This window comes from Cydia strobilella, chromosome 3, assembly GCF_947568885.1.
Source record: "Cydia strobilella chromosome 3, ilCydStro3.1, whole genome shotgun sequence".
Taxonomy (NCBI): Eukaryota; Metazoa; Arthropoda; class Insecta; order Lepidoptera; family Tortricidae; genus Cydia; species Cydia strobilella.
Genome location: NC_086043.1, coordinates 22,106,724 through 22,125,695, shown reverse-complemented (window position 1 = coordinate 22,125,695; position 18,972 = coordinate 22,106,724). Strand labels below are relative to the sequence as shown.

Below are 18,972 nucleotides of genomic sequence, written 5' to 3'. Positions count from 1 at the left end.
ATTCGCGATAGACCCGTTTCTAAATGTGATTTAATATGTGTTCAAACCGCGAAAGTTTTAAATGTTATAAAACTATTTCTAACCATAACTGCAGTAAGTAACACTTTTGCTGTTACTGCTATATTAGATACTCTACATATTACATACCAGTCAACTAAGTCAACAGATGTAATTAAACTGGTAAAAGGATTAATCTTGCCACAACTTTATTGTTTAGAATAAAATCACAGAACCACCAATCAGACCAATCACACAGAGGTACAGTGTCGCAGACATGGCCGATACGATTTCTTCAGGACAAAATTGATGTGTTTTGAAAGGTGTCCTTGTGACATGCAGGCAGTACTGGCAGTAGAATGGTTAGAACATCTCCAGCTCATTATTATTTACAACGACGGGACTTAATCGCGTAAAATAAGTATTAAATTCACCTCCGACGTTTCGAGGACGGCGTTGTCCCCGTGGTCTCGGAGAAGACTGGCTAAAGTTGACATCAACATCTTCTAGGCGCGCGAGTTTTTCGAACTACCCGCACTTGGTCTTGTTTATTAACTTGAACGTTTTGCGCACTAGGGATGTTACCGGGTCGACACACAACACTCACAATATTCGATTTTTCAACTTTCGATATTTGGTTTCGCTTACACTTACTAATGACTGGGTTCCATGTGCTCCAGCTCCTTTTCATCGGCGTATTGTAGACCTTGAGTATAATAATGCACTAACCTCGGGCTGTGGCTGCACTCGTGCTGGCAATGCGCGTGCGATTTCTGGAGATGCTGAGCGCTCACGTTCGCGCATCTCGCTCGCTAACGCCGCCGCGCGCGCCGCTCGCGCTGCCACCTCGAGCGAACCGCTGGATTTACTCCTAAAACAAGGCTATCAGGTCATATCTCGAAGCTACACATCCATTAGAAAGATACGGGTAGCCCATTGAGCGAGAGATAATAGAGCAATCGTGCTAGAATTTGCACTGACTAACAACTAAAAGCAACTTTAACAAGTGACGGAGTCTAAACACGTCACGATAAAGGTAAAATTCGTATAAAAATGTGGCGCGTATAGTGGTGCTATTGTACTTTGTCGGTGCAAAGTTAGTAAGTAAGTAAATATTCTTTATTGTACACCATAAAGTAAAAAAAAATACACAGAAAGCGGAATACAAGCTTAAGACTAGGTAACAACAGGCGGTCTTATCGCGAAAAAGTGATCTCTTCCAGACAACCTTAGCTTTGACGGACTGAAGCTAATTTATATGCTAGAGATAAAGGTTTATGTTTGTTCCTTGTGCGAGTTGTGCGAGACCTGAGAAGAACTATTATATAATCTGTGACCTGAGCAAGTGAAAAATTCCAAAATTGAAATTGGCTACGGTTATAAGGCACTAGAGGCTAAGAATCTATGCTTTCGGGCCAAAAAGTTGGAGTCGAGGGTTTGTGTCTCGCCCGAGGCAATTATTTTTAAAATTTCCCCTTCAGTTAAAATAATGATAAAGAAATATAGAGTTGTTACCTGACAGGTCTATCAATAGGGCCGAGCATGGACAGAGGCTGCGACGGTGCTGAGGGGGCGGGGGGCAGGTACATGACATGTCCGCCCCAGGAGAGGTAGTTTATGCCCGGCCGCCAGGGTATGGATTCCTCCTGGTGAAAAATAGAAAGAAGACGATATGATATGACAGGCGACAGAAAGGTATGAAAGAAAAAGTCTAAGCTACCACGACTTCAAGTGAGATGGATATAGGCAAAAAGTTGATAATGATATTATTAATATAGATAGGTATTTTCTCAACGAGAAAGGAAAAATATGTTGTTTTGTCTTCCAGTATGGAGAATCATGGAGTCTTAAGCAAGGAAATTGACTAATATTTACTTTTATGAATCAAATTGTATAACAACAGGCGAGTTTGACACAACAGGCACGGTCAAGAGCACTTTAAAGAGAGAAGATGCAAAATCTATGGAATATAATATCAAACGGAGTCCGTAAAAACACTGATAAACTTACCTTTTCCGAAGGCGGCGTAGAATTCTCCTCCTTAATATTATCTTCAGCAACCTTCGCTCTCGCAGGTGGCTGCAACAGCAGTGGATTGCTCAACGAATTCGGCGCGGACTTCGTCAGAAACCAGTTCTGTTCAGGCTCTTGTAACATCGGTTCGTGTTCCAAATCGAACCTTCTGGACCCCAAAGCGGCTCCTAAAGCCCCTGAGACAGATTTCCGCAGTTTTTGGAGGCTATTGAAGCCTTGTTGGAGCTGTTTGCCCTGGAAACATTCGTAGAAGCACGACATGCCTTTAAACTATGCGGGAATGAAGTAGTTCTTAATGATAATGATGAGCTGATGAGGAATAAAGGTTCGATTGGAATACTTTAAGAAATGTGAGGTCAAGATATGAAAGTCAATAAAGAAGAAGTAATAGCATTTAATCGGTCAAGGAAATAATTTATTTCATATTTTAGTATACGAGTAAGATCCAAAAATATAATTACAAGAGCACCCGGTGTTTCATCCAAATGCAATGCGAGAAAATATGAAATTTGTTATTTGGAGATACGTAGCCAATGGATGTAATGAAAATTGAAATAAAAAGGTTATTATTTTATATATTTTCCGATAGACACTCTGAGGCTGATCGCTTTTGCGAGCAACAAATTTCTGTATCTCTTACTTATACTTTTAGATTTTCCTTCAATTCATTAATGAATGATGATGAATCATCACCCTGAGTATTATAGAATTTTAGTAAGATAAGCGTGAGCTTTAGATGACTACAGAGAATGCTTTGAAATGAAAACATATATCAATGAGTATTAAAGTTTCTAAAGTTAGTTACTTTGGTTAGTATGATGATAAAGAGTTAGTAGTGATAACTGATTGCCTTTACTCCTCCTCAGCGAGTACGCGAGAGTTTAGGGTAATTGAGGCCAAATATTAGTTTGTTAGTTTACAATGTTAGTCAAAATTTAGAAAAAAATTGTTGTCATAGAGTTGGTAACTTGGGTTGAACGTATCACTTCATTTCATTGAGATACTACTTAGTTCCGATTGCGAATTCAATTCTAGCGTTGTAATGGCTAGTTTTTCGATATAACACTTTTTAATTATGATATTGATTTTCAGGTAGTATCTACAGTGGAATTTTTTTCATGCCACGTCGGTGGCAAACAAGCATACGGCCCGCCTGACGGTAAGCAGTCACCGTAGCCTATGGACGACTTCAACACCAGAGATATTACATGCGCGTTGCCGACCATTTAAAAACCTGTACACAAGTTTTTTGTAGCACCCCATACTGTAGCCCCTCGGGAAAACCGGGTAGGTAGATAGACGAGAAATGGAATTTTAAAACCGAAAGGCATTCAGCAAAACTCATACACACCCTCGCTTGAAAGACAAAGGGTGCATAATCTGCATAACTGAAATAATCGCCCGTATGGTCAATAGAGACAGTTTATTCTACCGCAAATCCAGGCTACTTTAGTTCTGGGGTAAACTTACCCTGATATTTTTTTTTAAATAAAATATACCTATTTAAAATATAAGTACCTCGTTCAACCAAAGTCCCCACCTCCCCTACCCCCGCGTACTCCACCCCGCCACCCCACTACCTTGTCGTCGCGCGGCAGGCTCAGGCTGAAGGGCTGCGCGCCCGGGCTGTAGGTGGCCAGGCCGGAGCCCCGCGGCGCGGGCGCTCCGCTGACGCCGTCCGAGCTGCTGTCGCCGAGGTCCTGTTGCGGGGTCCAGGTTGGTGTTGTTTCAGGGACCTGTGCGAACAATTTGCGTTTTGATTGTCTCTAAGACTCAAAAGAAACCGAGACTATTTAATTTAAATAACACGATTTAAGGCGCCATGAGTTCAGGATCTTTTCAGGTTCAGAGGCCGTGCCCGTAATCGCGGATATAATTGTTTTTTAATTGTTATTTTAGTTAGTTTTATCAAAAAAATCGGCCAAGAGCATGTCGGGCCATGCTCAGTGTTGGGTTTAGTTACCATTCTGTTAGAAGAGGCTAAACGGGGGCTATTAGTATGTATCACGTACATGACAAGTATAAGGGAGTAGGTACCTCCGCAGCGCTTTGTACTTCTTTTTACAATGAAGAGAAGACTTTTTGCAATAACTCAGAATCGGCTGGACCGATCATGGTTCGCTATAGTTATCATTGAAAGTATTTATTAAGCTATTGTTTTAAGATTTTTTTAAATATTTTTTGGACCTATGGTTCAAAAGGGGGGGAGGACACATATTTTTAAGGTTCCGTACCCAAAGGAGACCCTATTACTAAGACTTCGCTGTCCGTCTATCTGTCACCAGGCTGTATCTCATGAACCGTAATAGCTATACAGTTGAAATTTTCACAGATGATGTATTTCTGTTGCCGCTATAACAACAAATACTAAAAAGTACGAAACCCTCGGTGCGCGAGTTCGACTCGCACTTGGCCGGTTTTTTTCTTTCGGTGCGATTATTTTCGAAAATATTCAATTTATGAAATGGTTGTTGCAGGTTGGTGGTTGCCTCTATTCGTGTTGAAAGACCTATCCAACGATACGGCACACTATTAGGTTACAGCGAAAAACAACCATTTTGTATGGGAGGTACCTACACTAAAATAGCTATTTATGCAACAAGTGCGGAAATCATCTTTACGCACGTGTATCATACAATGTTTTACTATGCATTGTGCGAGTAAATAAAAAAACATATCATGGAAAATAAGTTTAATTATTAAAAGGAGTGTTTTAAATCGACACGAGTTGCGAATTACCTATTCGCACGTGTATCGTACAACGTTTTACAGTACATACGGCCCTTTAAACGTTCGACATATGCACGAAAAGTGCTCTTTTCCGCACTAGTGCGAGAAAGTAGCACCATATGTACTGTAAAAAAAAATTGAAAACAAAAAGCACTAGTGCGGAAAAGTTGTATTTTCCGCATGATATGGCTCCGTAGGAAACGCACTTTTCTAGCACATGCATTGTAAAAAAATTTTTGCACTTACGATAACGGAGCAAAGCCGCGGACAGACAGATAGACGGACATGGCGAAACTATAAGGGTTCCTAGTTGACTACGGAACCTATATATAACCTAAAAAGACTACACCAGTATTACTGCAGGAATATTGCAGCGTAAAATTACTGTCGCTAATGTCAAACATCCGGACAGCACCACCGATTTTGACATTTGCGTCAGCAATGCAGTTGGCAGTAATATCGCGCTGCAACACTGTAGCAGTAATGCTGGTATAGTCTGAATCCGAACCTGTAGAATACAGTCAGAGCGCTCTTAATATCTAGAATAAGAAAAATGCTTATCAACATGATACACTTTATTGCCACAAATCAAAACAATTCTTATAAAAACAAATAGGTACTACAAATAGGTTAGCTGCCTTATGCTATGATTGTAAATACCTACCGCAAACTCAGGAAGCTATACATTCAAGTAGTCCTATATATACAGTCGCCATCAGATATATCGGAGCGGCCAAGGTGCTCAAAAATATCTGAACACGCACTCTAACGCCTTGACAATAGAGGCGTGTTCAGATATTTGTGAGCACCTTGGCCGCTCCGATGTATCTGATGGCGACTGTACTACAACTAGAGTCCATTTATTAACCTTCATTATTGACGAGCCTAATTGAATTGTACAGTCGCCATCAGATATATCAGAGCAGCCATGGTGCTCACAAATATCTGAACGCCTATATTGTCAAGACATTAGAGTGCGTGTTCAGACATTTTTGAGCACCTTGGCAGCTCCGATATATCTGATTGTGACTGTACCTACTTGTTATGGTGGTCCTACACTGGCTATTTAATGTGCTAGTAACTTTATCGAAATTACCGTCAGTTCATCACCTAACCCTTTAACCCTTTGTATTGTTTCAAAGTGCTCGTTTTAAAGAACCAATCCGCCTTATAGTCGTACCAATCTAGCACCTTCCTGTCATACCACATGTATGCCCCTTTCAGAGTTTGGGGGGCATCCAGGGCTAAATACACAGGTGTCACTGCCGCCTCATCGGTATTGTAGAACCCTGCGCCAACCGTCATATCAGTTCTAACCAATCCAGGATGCATAGAATTAACCGAAATATTGCGGTGTTCCAATTCTTTCTGCTGCAACATGGTTAATGCACTAACACCAACTTTTGCAACTCTGTATGCACCTACAGTTCCACCGTCAGCAATGTCATCATAGTTGAAGTTATCATTCTTCACAGCTTCTAAGAACCAATCGACGAATTCGTTGATATCCGCAACCGTGAGATCTTTCTTCGATAGTCTGTCAATCCAGTATTTATTTCTAATGTTAGATAAATGCCCACAATCGCTGGAAATGTTGACAATTCTTCCATTATTCCTTATAAGCGGGAACAGTAACTCTTGAATGGTCAGCAAGCTCTTATAAGTGATTTCGACAATATATTTACATTCCTCATAGTTATTATACAGTGCGACACTGTTAGCGATGGCTGCGTTGTTGATTAAAACATCTATACCTCTATGATTCTTCTTGATGTGGTCTCTGAATCTTTCTATACTTTTTCTATCGATGACATCTAGTTGGTGATAAGCTGGTTTAAGTCCGAGTTTGTTGAGTTCTGCTACGGCTGCCTTCCCTCTGCCTTCGTCCCTGGAAGTCAGGTAGACTATTCCATCGAAGCGCTTGCAGAGGGCCTTGACGATGGCTAATCCTATGCCCTTGTTGGAGCCGGTAACGACAGCTACCTTTTGCGACATGACTGCTTGTCGTTGCAGTTGGAAATACACTGGATCATCGGGGCAGTGTCATGTTATTAAATGGGGCGTTAACTAAATGATTGCATAATTGGATGTTTACAATGGAATCACTATGATGCTACCGTTATGTAACATAAAGATAACGTTGTTTGTGTTACCAGTACATAAAGTTATTCATAAGTTTGTGTTATCAGTACAGTAAGTTATTATATGGGCTAATATTGTAAAAGGCAGTTTAAGTATTACTAATAAAATATGGATTTTTTGGTCTGAATTAAATAATTTTTATTTATTAGTAAAGTCTAGTACTCGCGATTGCACAATTATTAGAAAGACATATTTAGGTATCTAAAGCAGAAGAATTTTACACCTAAGACTCACTCAGTGCACACTCAATTTAAATTCTGATTGCGTCTAAGGCTTTGATCTCTATACGTACATAATTACGTACCTACGTACTGTGTCGTATTAAATTTGCTGTCTTCCCATACAGTCGAAGCCAAAAATATCGAACCTGACAAATGGCTCAAAAATATGTGAACACGACTTTATAGTCTAAGGTGTAAGAGCGTACACATTATTATGTTTGAAACTTTGGGAATGTATATATATTTATGCCCTTGACTGTACAAACGTGATATTAATTGTACGCGTATTGTATTTATATTATTATTAATTGTACAACGTCAACCATTGACTGAGGCTGATAATATCATCAATATCATAATATACATAGTATCTTCGCGTACTGTGCGGTTTAAGAGGAATTTCCTTCCGCGTACGCTTCGGCTGTGGAAAGCTCCCTGCCGAGGTTTTAACGAGGGGCTCCACACACAGTATGGGGTTCTTCAAAGAAAAAAAATCCGGCCAAGTGTGAGTCGGACTCGCGCACCGAGGGTTCCGTACTTTTTAGTATTTTTTGTTATAGCGGCAACAGAAATACATCATCTGTGAAAAACTGTCTAGCTATCACAGTTCATGAGATACAGCCTGGTGACAGACAGACAGACGGATAGCGGAGTCTTAGTAATAGGGTCCTGTTTTTACCCTTTGGGTACGGAACCCTAAAAAGAGGGTCGGCAATGCGCATGTAACACCCCTGGAGTTGCAGGCGTCCATAGGCTACAGTGACTGTTTCCCATCAGGCGGTATGCTTGTTGGCCACCGACGTGGTATTCAAAAACAAAAGTAGTTGAGCTTACATGTCTTGAAGGCGACTCGATCCGCTGATCGCTGTGCGCGTGGTCTCCTGATATGCCGGAGTCGCCCGACTTGTCGGCCGACTGGTCTGATCGTGGTGAGGACTCGGCTGTTATGTCGGCTGACACTTTCGTCTCCACGGCTAGTTGTTGGGTTTCTGTTGAACAAAAATACATTATTAATTAAATTAAATTAAATATTCGTTTATTTCAGGCCTGGAGCCCATAAAAATGTTGTTAGTAACAATGCCTTACTCTATATTAGTATATACAACAAGTAATAACAATTAAATCCTTATTAATATTTAGTTGGGTCCTTTAAATGTATGATGAACAATGAATACATATTTGGAAGGGAAAAATAAGTTGTTAATACACTACGGCTATGGAATGAATTCCCTCATTTCTTTACTTCAGTTTTTCAGCAGTGAATATACAGAGTGGCAAATAAATAAGTGCATTCCCGTTGTCAGGGAGGTTTTGGAATTATACTGATCAACTTATACTATGGGATCAACCACAAAATCGCGAAAAAAAAAATTACCCTCCCATAGAAAATGGACCAGCCAAAATGTATGAAACAGTCAAATTTTTATTCACGATTTCGGGGTTGGTTCCATAGTCAAAGTTGCTCAGTATAATCCCAAAACCTCCATGGCAACGGGAATTCAATTATTTTTTGAGCCACCGTGTATAATATGCTAATGTTATAAGATAAGTGGAGACCACTAAGAAAAGGTGTCGCCATCGACTAATACATGTGAGAAAATACATGACCAGAACCATCCAGATACCTCCATACGGCACTGAAGAGAGCACATATTCCGACACCACAACATGGGCCAGCAGTAACTATAAGGCCTGAGTGGACGCTCAAAGCGGAGCGTTCGGCGGGGCGTGCAGCGTGGCGTCGGGCTCACAAGTGATTTGAGCAGCGTGCACTAAGGCCGCTCCTATACGTTTCCATTTGTTTAACATGCACGCCGCACGCCGCGCCCCGCTGCACGCTCAACTCGAGCGTCCACTCAGGCCTTAAACTTACCCGATGCTAGATGGGCGTCCAACGTCGCCAGCTGCCTCCACGCTGCCGCGGGCGAGAATCGCGGCACCGCGCGTTGTTTCTTAGGCAACGTGGGACGCAGGCGCAGCGCTATGCCCAGAGAGCCGTCCGAGTCTGACGCGTCAGAGGAAAGCGCGGATTCTGAAGACACTGGAAAAAGATGAAGGAGGTAAATTACGAGTGTTAACACGTTTGTAAAAGTATCAAGCGTTTTGCTCATCGTGTTCAAAGGATTTCTCCCAAGCTGATATTGAAAGGGTATCCTTCCTAAAATGGTGATATATTATGGTGTGAAACAGAAAGAAAAATACAACACATTTAAAATTTGTTAATATGATGCTTACCTTATACCTACAAGCCACTTTTAGTGAGACAAAGACACTTTTAATGCTTTCCGAGTTTGTCCTTATAACCCCTCTGTTGTTGCGAGTGTCCATGGGCGACGGTAATCGTTTACCATCAGGCGATCCGTCTTTTTTAAATGATGTATAGGCAGGCGTTTGACCACGATCCCACCTGATGGTAAGTGATGATGCGGTCTACGGTGGAGCACGCTTACCTATGTGATACCTATTATATTAACTCTTGCTTTGAAGAGCCCCAGATTGTACTAATGTGGAAATATCTCGTCTGCTCCTTTGCCTCTTATATCATAAAAAAAAGATACTCACAGTTCTTAACCTTACAGTCCTCCTTCAGCTTGGCATTGAACTCCTCAAACTCCGCATCCTCGGCATGGTAGCCCAGCAGCTTCTGCTCGATGGCGTGGAAGTTGCTGATCTCCTCGATGATGGGGCTGCCGAGGCCGGGGAAGTCCTTCAGGTGGTCTTGGACCTCGAACTGTTTGCTCTCTATCATGCCAAAGTAGAATTGTTTTGAGGGAGCTGGTGTATGCCTGGAAAATCATGTTAGTTGTGAGATTACCTAGAAATCGTTGAGATAGAAATTTGATGTAAAATCAGATATCGCATCGCAATGTAATCAAAATCGCATGCAAGTCCTTGCTAGTCTAAACCTCGCTTTGCACAAATTGATCTTGTCTCATACTAAGCTCATTAAGCCGCCTTTAGTACTCAATAGTACTCATGTTTTGTACAATGAAGTTAATAAATAAGGTGCTTGTTTATAACTTTCTTGGGCATATTTTTGTAAAAGTGACTGCAGTTTTTGATCGTGTTTCCATTTCCATTAGTATAAGTTGCAAAAGATCTTTCTTACCAAATGACCGTAGATAAATCTACAACCAATTTGCATTCTTTAAATCTAGAGAGGTCTAGTGTCAAATGATTTACGTATTGTGTTAGGTATTTGGTACTCACTTCTCCTTGGAAATAACATGATTCGATGTCTTATTTCTCGCGGGAGAAATCTTTCTTATCGGAGAGATCTTTCTCGTAGGTGAGTGTTCAGGAGTTGACTCTTTCCCTGACGCCTGCCCTCTGTCAGGTATAGCTCTACCTTTATCTTTACTCATTTTATCTCCATTTGTTATTACATTTGTTTTACCATTGACTTTACTCTGAGTTACAGTTGACTTGATTTTACTTTCAGTAACTCTGGTTAGCGGTCTTCTACTAACAACTGCTTTAGTTTCTGGCTTGCTAACATTCGTTTTAAGACTAGACTCTTTGACTTTGCTCGGCGTTTTCGTTGGGTTTGGTTTCTGCGTCGTTTTGTTCTGACTAGTTTTATTTTCACTTACATTAATTTTAGCCCCTAATTCGTTTCTTATTCTACTTGTCGCCTTCTTCAGTTCCGCTTGAAATTCATCTTTTTCTTCACTACTTTTAGGTAATAGTGAAGGAAGAGATTTTCTCAAAGGCTCACTCGGTTGGAGTCTGGATCCCTTCAGCTGTTCGCCTAAAGCTTTCATCCTGCTTTCGTGCGTTGTTCTCGGAGATTCGCTGTCTCGTTCACTCGAGATTAGCGTGTCAAAAGTCTTTTCTCTTCTTAATACGGGTTGTTCTGTGTCAACCTTTTTAAATCGTTCTGAATGTCTAAAGTTTCTGTTTAGCAATGGTGTTTTCCATGCTTCGCTGTCGTTTGTCTTGGATGTTTTCGCTCTACATCCGCTGACTCTGTCTGTTCTCTTTCTGTAATCTTGCTTTTGTATTAAATGTTCTTCTCTCTTCAAGGACGCTGTACTTTGAATCATGTCATGAGTATCAGGATATTTGAAGTGTTGTTCTTTGTCCTTGTAGGGTGACCTATACCGTCGTTCGAAGGACTGGTCGTCCAAGGACTTGTAGGCCGTGTAGGAGTTACTGGCAACTTCAGGCTCATGGCTAAGCTTCTTGGTCTCATGTCTGGTCCTGAAGAGCCGAAGCTTTCTTTGGGGTTCCGGTCTCGCATTAACTTCGCTGGAATCTGGCGATGAACCTTCGTGGTGCTGCTGTAACGGAACATAAGTGTAACGGTTTAAAAAAATTGTAGGTAACTATTATTTAAGATCAACCACATTTGTGTCGATGCTTTGATAAGCACCGAGATTACTTTATTTACTCCTGTTATTATTTTACTTTGATTTATTACCCATTAGTTTCAAATTTAGTCGAATTTGCCAGCTAGTTAGATATAAGTAATCACATTTGTTATTTACCTACACTACTACACTTGACAATTCGGTAGCTACAAGTATTTTGTGCTCCGGATTTCTTAGTTTAGACGTCCAATGCTCCTATAAATTACAGCAGCATGGATTTATGTACGGATTATCATTTTAAATATTTACCATTAGCTTTTCGGCGAAGGAAAACATCGTGCGGAATTCTGCATACTGCGAAGAAGTTCAAAAGGTGTATGGAAAGTCCACAATCCGCATTGGGCTAGATCTCTATCTCAATCTCTATAGCTATTTTATTAATAAATGATTGTATTGTATTGTATTGTATAGCCCAATCCCTGCCGCGCATGAGAAGAGTTAAATTATCATATTATTATTAAATTACAGCAGTGTTATGACAAGTAACTAGTTCTCTTACATCATTGGTAGGCGGTGGCGGTGCTCTGTACTTCTTCCTGAAATGTCTCTTGCATTTTTGCTTAGGTTCTTCCTCTCGTAGATCAGGCTCGGAACCGAATCTCTTATTCAAACCGCCATCTGAAAATACAGATATTAGTGATAATAGTTGCGTCAAACACTACACTAATATGTACCTTAGTGTGCATGTCACACCTACCTGTGGCGAGCGGCGTACAGTCTTTTTTTTTTACTTGTTTTGCGTGCAGCGAGTTTTTAACTCAACTATAGCTATTATTAAACAAAAATAAGAGATCCGTATCTTTCTTAAAGGGGTGTTTAAATAAGAAAAATATTGATAAAGTCAGTGAACACACTATCTTACTTTTAATGCCTAAGGTTGAGATTTATGAAAGAATAGTGCATGGGTCATGCTTGGGTCTATAATATCATATATTTGTCTTTGTCATATCGTTTGTAAGTTGTCGCTTGTGGCGCCTGCTGGGACACACAGTAACAATCAATAATGCACTTACTTTCGTTATCTCTAAGGTCAATATTTGTGTAAGAACGGTACAGCGGGCCCGAAGCTCTCTGTCACTTGTGCTGCTGATCAGGATGTACTGTGTCAATCGATAATTTACTCACTCTCGTTATGCCTAAGGTCGAGATTTGTGTAAGAGCGGTGCAGCGGATCCTCGCGGGCTCGCAATTCGCTCTCGCTAGTGGCTCCTGCAGAAGACCGGTGAAGTATCAATTGATAATGTACTCACTTTCGTTATGCCTAAGGTCGAGATTTGTGTAAGAGCGGTGCAGCGGATCCTCGCGGGCTCGCAATTCGCTGTCGCTAGTGGCTCCTGCAGAAGACCGGTGAAGTATCAATTGATAATGTACTCACTTTCGTTATGCCTAAGGTCGAGATTTGTGTAAGAGCGGTGTAGCGGATCCCTCTCGCGGGCCCGCAGTTCGCTGTCGCTAGTAGCCCCTGCTGACCGGGACCGGTATGCGTTGGTATGCTGAAACATTTTAAACATTATTATTTACGACTATAATTATGATAAGGTTTAATATAGTCACATTTATAGGTGGACTAGAAACCCGCTTCGGCTTCGCACGGTTTACACAACACCTTAACAAATTATACACCTATAAACCTTCCTCAAGAATCACTATTGATAGTAAAATCCGTTCAGTAGTTTTTGAGTTTATCGCGAACATACATACATACAAACAGACAGATGCGGCGGGGGACTTTGTTTTATCAGTTGTAGTGGTGTTTGTTACAAATGAAATTCGTAGATGTGCCTAACAAATACCTACTGGATATATTTACCATCAACAGAGATACAACCAATTTGTTAAAATATGATTTTATTAGTAATTACTGTAATTATAGGCACTAAAAAAACAACTGACCTGAATAATCCTTAAATACCTACTTTTTTTGCATCCTACTCGTATTTATCTGTCATATCAATGCTTTTTTCTAGCTATTGAGCCGCCTTTAAGTATATAATTTACCAGTATTTTGAGGTACGCTTTCCGCAAATTGTATTAACACCTTTAATAACCGTTTTCCTCGCGACTGAAGGAAGCGGCGATTTTTTGTAAAATCTAAATTCATGTTGCGTGTTTAGCGCCTTATTTGGGATTGGTTTCAGTGATTGTTTTTTATTTTCTGACAATATTGTAGTGATACAGTGTAGGTTGTAATAAATAATGACGGCAGAAATATATCAAGGGAGCTGCTATACAAGTACTTTTTCTTTTTCACAGAAATTAATATACCATAGAAGACGCAAATGCATCTACTTCGCGTGTCCGAACCCCGACCAAGCGTCGAGGTTGACTGTCGCTCTTTACAGTCCACCGCCGGTTGTTGCAGCCGGACGTCCGTGAAAACTTAAAAAATGCTTCGTTGCATGATAATTAATTGCAACAACAAAAAAATTGTGAGCACCCAAAGGCAAGAACATATAGGTATTTCCTTTCACAGATAAGTAATTCTAATATTATAAACTGCGTAAATTTTGTATTAAAAAGTCGGCACGCTTGGTTTCAATACAAATCGTGATATTTGCGTCATCAAGCGTATATATTAAATCTGTGGTGTATGTTTTCTATTTCAGTTTAGAGCTGCTATACTTTAGTGGTGTAGGTCCGGGGTCAGCAAACTTTTTAGAAAAAAGCCAACTGTCACTTTGTCTCCAATTTGCAAGTATTTATTTTGTTGGGTCACTTGAAGAGCCGCAATTGTACCTCCAAAGAGCCGCGGTTTGCCGACCCCTGGCGTAGGTATTGCTCGTGGAACGTAGAACATAATAATAATACATGGCCACTGGCCACTGGGGCACAAAGGTGGTGGTGGTGGGTGGGGTGGAGTTGGTAGCGGACAGAGCATCCAGAAAAGGATCCAATAAGGTGGTGCAGTTATGATACTGACAGAGATCAGATACACGCAAAGAGAAGGAAAATAGGATCAAAACTGAATTCTTTCTTTCCCGAAAAATAAATGGCTCCGTCTTCCTTCTGCATCACGCCATCTCTCTCTACCTTATGAAGTATGATGAGATAAATGAACGTCGTACCACATGCCCATGTGAAGTCCTGGTGGTCTCGGGAACTACAGAGGTTGGTCTTCGTCCGCTGATCGTGCCCCCGGAGTGCAAAATGGCGCCGTTGTCCGTACTGCGCAGCCGCGGTGACTCTGTGAAGGACGGGAGCACCTGGAAGTTGGAAGAATGATTGGATTATAAGCTTTTGGCGAAAATTTAATTTTTGGTACAATATTTTATCGCTGACTGTACATCGAAACAATTAGAGAAACCCCAAACACAATTAGTTTGCGTTGTTTTAATCAATGAGTTCCCATGGCCACCTCCTGTTTCCATCAGAACATCAGCTCCATATATGTCATCATAATATTTCATTGTCATCCGATTTACATATGTATGCAAAATTTCAGCTCAATCGGAAATAGGGAAGTGGGTCAAATTTAGCTTCCAAGATTTGACCCACACTAAATAACATACAACCCTGCATACTATACTAACAGGGCACGATAAAATTTTGTAAAAATGCTACTATATTAGGTTGAGTGCATCTTGGGGTATGAATTTCTAAAACTGCTCATTTTCATTGTCATTAGAATTCCAACCATAAGTAGGTAGTTAAAATATTAATTTTACCTTCGGCGCGTGTCGGAGCGGTTCGTGGGGCAGCGTATGCGCACGGTGCGCGCGCAGCGGCGCGTGCTGCTGGCTGCCCGCTTGCCCCATTGCGCTATTTTAACAGCATCTGAAAAGAGGAGATAATGTTCAGTTAAACAACTGCCGATAGGATTTGTAAATCTAAATAGAGGTGACGAAAATGCCTGGCATCTCGAGAACTGAAAATAGGTGAGATTTAAAGTTCCCTTTGTTTACTTCCAAAATCGGGTATAACTTAGCCCAGAAAGATGAACCAATGTATTAAAAAGGCACATTATTATTTAAGACTAGAATTGTGTTTAAATTAAGTCATATAATTAAGTGTAGGTAAGTGATACAAATGAATTGCGTCGACTAATAGAGTTGGTTAAAATGTTGATTAAGAAGGAAACAATATCCTCTTTAAAGCAGAAGAGACGTCATCGGTTTTTGCTTAAATCTTGTATATTTATATAACATTTTATTAAAATTTGGATTTCTAGAAATCGTCACAAGACAAGTGCGTTTAAACGTTTTCTTAAAGTAAATAAAATTACTCCGTATACGGACCGGTACGAACGGCCGCCAAACACATTATGCGATGTGGACAGCTGGTGTTCTAACAAACATGCTTCACTGACGACCTGTTCCTGTTATACCGTATGTCGTTGGATTAAGGTATATGTAAGGTTAGTTAAATGTATTGGTTAACTGCGCAGAATGCTCTGCGATTATCAATGTCAAGTGATATATAACTGTAATTCTACTAATTATGTCGGCATTGATACGGAGATCACCAAGCTGGATGGAAAAATCAGGTGTTGTGTGATCATCTTGATCAGAAGTTTGTTTGGGTATTTATGGCTACGGTGGTCGGGGAAATAACAAGCGAAGCCAACGTAATAAACAATATCATGTATTATTTATGTCCCACATCCGGGATCCTGCCTTTTCGCCGAAAATTGTATTGCCGAATTTCACTTGCCAACCAACTTTTCGCATAAGTTTCATTTAGCCGAATAACTTTTACCAAATAATTCTTTCGCAACCATTTCATTTCCCAACCCCATAGTTGGGAAATGAAAATGACGTACTAGGTTGGGTTAGGTTAGGTTGAATTATGTAAAGTAGGAAAATGAAATTCGGCCAAATGAGACTTCTGCGAAAAGTTGGTTGGTAAGTGAAATTCGGCAATACAATTTTCGGCGAAAAGGCAGAGAACCGAAATCTATTGCAAATAATTTAATCTCCTATGTGGAGTGTTTTTTTTTGTTTCATGATGGATATGAAACTCCGATGATCTAAATCATCTTGCATTACTTAGATCGGGTTTTCAATTCGAATTAGAGTGGACTCTATGTGATGACTGGGTGATTATTCGATGAGCTTGATTTTCCTTGTCTTAGCCTTTACATTCCATTGTAATTACTTATTATTATGTATGATTACTTCAAAGATCAAAGAACTAATTATTATTTATGTTGTGAACTTATACAATACATAATTGCTTAGACATGCTAAAGGCATATTTACATCCATCTGACTAATGCGCCGCGAATGCACCTGTTCGCGAAAAATACCTTAAGACTTATTCTTATTGTAATAACAAGTTATGAATTTGATCTGGATTTGTCATGTATATTATGATCTGTCAGTATCAAAAGAAAATTGAGCGAAAAGAAGTTTAGCATGTAAAACTTGTATTCGATACATTTTCTCCGTATTACGATTTGTAGCAATGGACATTTGATAACGTGCTCAGTTCCTTAAAGGGCTTAAAGGTAGGCGAGGTATAAACGCGACCGAAGGAGGTGTTGCCGAATCCGACACAAAAGCAGCCGATTCAGAATACAGAATACAGAACTTTATTGGTAAAAGCAAATTTTACAGGTCACATTTTACATTTATAAAAAAATATATGTACATATGTTCAACGGAACCACGCCGTTTTGTCGCATATATAGTGTTTAGTTTTAAGTTTATATAATACATATATGTATGTTAGTCTGTAAGGTATTTGTAATATGGGCCTTGTTGCCTGATTAAAAAAAAAAAAAAAACGAGCTCTATGGACGGCCATAAACAACCATAAATCATTTTAATAACCTAAGCTCAGCAACCTACAAAACTTTTCCTTAAATGTTATGACGCCTCTAAATCTCGGAATCTATTGCTGGGTCATATTTCTGAACTGCACCCTGGGAGGGCAATTAGTGGGGATTAACTTTCTCTAAACGATCAGAGAATATTGATATCGGGAATAACTTCGAGTTGATAATAAATTTCGAAAGTGTATATTATTCGTAATTCATTATTTTCACGGAAACATTAAAATTAAAATGTCCCCAGAAGCAATTACATTTGCTTACTAATCCCCTTTTTATGAAAATCCCTTTTAATTTATCGACTTATACCAAAACAGAAATAAAATACTTTAGAACCTTTTATCGAATAAAGATATGCTACTTTCAAGTAAATTATGAAGTTTTTTTTTAATGAATATACAAGTTTTTAGTAATATTGTCTTCGGTTACCGCGATAGTTACTCATGAAATAAAACTATGAAAACGGATGAATTATAAATTCAATATACGCGATATAGTCCGTTTTCATAGTTTTATTTCATAAGTTTTTAGTAGTTATTTTTAATGTTTTAGGATAGGAACTTTCTATTGTAATAAATAAAGTTTCAATTGTAATTTTAAAAGAGGGAACACGTTGGATGTTAGAAAAGGTGCGTGATTGTCCACGCCCTTAGAAATTAGTTTTGTAGGAACGACACCATCAAATCACATAAATCCAAGTAGGTATTTAGATAAATAATTTCAGTAATTACGTTATCTGACAAGTTTTGATTAAGTAAGTATAAAATATTACATCTAACTGACTATAGAAAAATGAGTGTTCTACACTCACACTCATTGAATAATTTTAGGTGCATTGGGATTTTGGGATAACATCGAAGTAATTTTGAAAACGGCAGAATATCTATACCTAACAACAGAAGCACTTCATACTTTAACAACACTTATGCCATGCCACTTACCAAGGCATCTTGCTTACTGTTGCTACAGTACAAAGCTTTTTGTTTTTGTAGATATTTGCCATTTTCACAATTACCTCGTTTACGAAGTTACCCGAATGCACCTTTTCTCTAATTTTGCTAATAAAATAACATTTTGTAATTATTCTCGTCTAATTATACAAAGACTCACCCACATTTTATGCGTGCATTAGGCATACACTTGCGCGTGTAAATTTGGCGTATACATTAGCATAAAGAAAGGCGCGCCTGCGCCGACGCCATTTCTCCCGAGAGAATGATTCGCGCGCATGCACTTTTGCCTTTAAGGCATAGGGCCGCCAACATGTGATTTACTTGAATAAATTAGAACTTATTATATTTTATTATGGCGTAAATGTCAATAAACAACCCCCGACTTGAACGAACTCTATCTAAACAAAATACCGTCAACGGATGTGAATAGGGATGGCGGGGTGAATAGGGATAAAACTCGGGAATGGCATATTCTTAGTAACCCTAGGAGATACTTGTGGCGAGCCAATGTATAGCTTCGATGGTTTACATATGAAGAAAATACAAAAACAGCACTATATAAATATTATAAATACAGTAAAACCCGCTTGATCACCTTACACTACATGACTTAATTTCAAAGGGGATTTTTAATATCATTGGTGTGATGTAGAAATCGCTCTGTTCGGTACAGCGACATCTAAAATGTCATTCAGTAAACTTTTTACCATGAAACCAACAGTATCAACCCTTTTTTTTTTTTTTGCCTAGGA

At 39.6% G+C, this 18,972-nt stretch overlaps 1 protein-coding gene across 4 annotated transcripts in view; it reads right to left on the bottom strand.

The window, feature by feature from the left end:
* The window catches only part of LOC134756094 (uncharacterized), a 219,183-nt gene that overhangs the window by 46,378 nt on the left and 153,833 nt on the right, over positions 1-18,972 (bottom strand). Inside the window, exons 4-15 of one of the 4 annotated variants that reach the window (XM_063692901.1) lie at positions 15,163-15,271; positions 14,563-14,700; positions 12,873-12,990; positions 11,997-12,115; positions 10,335-11,407; positions 9,687-9,910; positions 8,998-9,165; positions 7,959-8,113; positions 3,612-3,767; positions 2,008-2,265; positions 1,513-1,643; positions 727-868 (exon numbers count right to left, since the gene is read on the bottom strand). In XM_063692901.1, coding sequence (XP_063548971.1) covers positions 727-868; positions 1,513-1,643; positions 2,008-2,265; positions 3,612-3,767; positions 7,959-8,113; positions 8,998-9,165; positions 9,687-9,910; positions 10,335-11,407; positions 11,997-12,115; positions 12,873-12,990; positions 14,563-14,700; positions 15,163-15,252 — 2,772 coding nt within the window. In that variant the 5' untranslated portion in view covers positions 15,253-15,271. Of the gene's footprint in view, positions 1-726; positions 869-1,512; positions 1,644-2,007; positions 2,266-3,611; positions 3,768-7,958; positions 8,114-8,997; positions 9,166-9,686; positions 9,911-10,334; positions 11,408-11,996; positions 12,116-12,747; positions 12,833-12,872; positions 12,991-14,562; positions 14,701-15,162; positions 15,272-18,972 lie in introns of those variants that run through there. The other 3 variants (XM_063692902.1, XM_063692903.1, XM_063692904.1) reach the window with 3 other exon arrangements.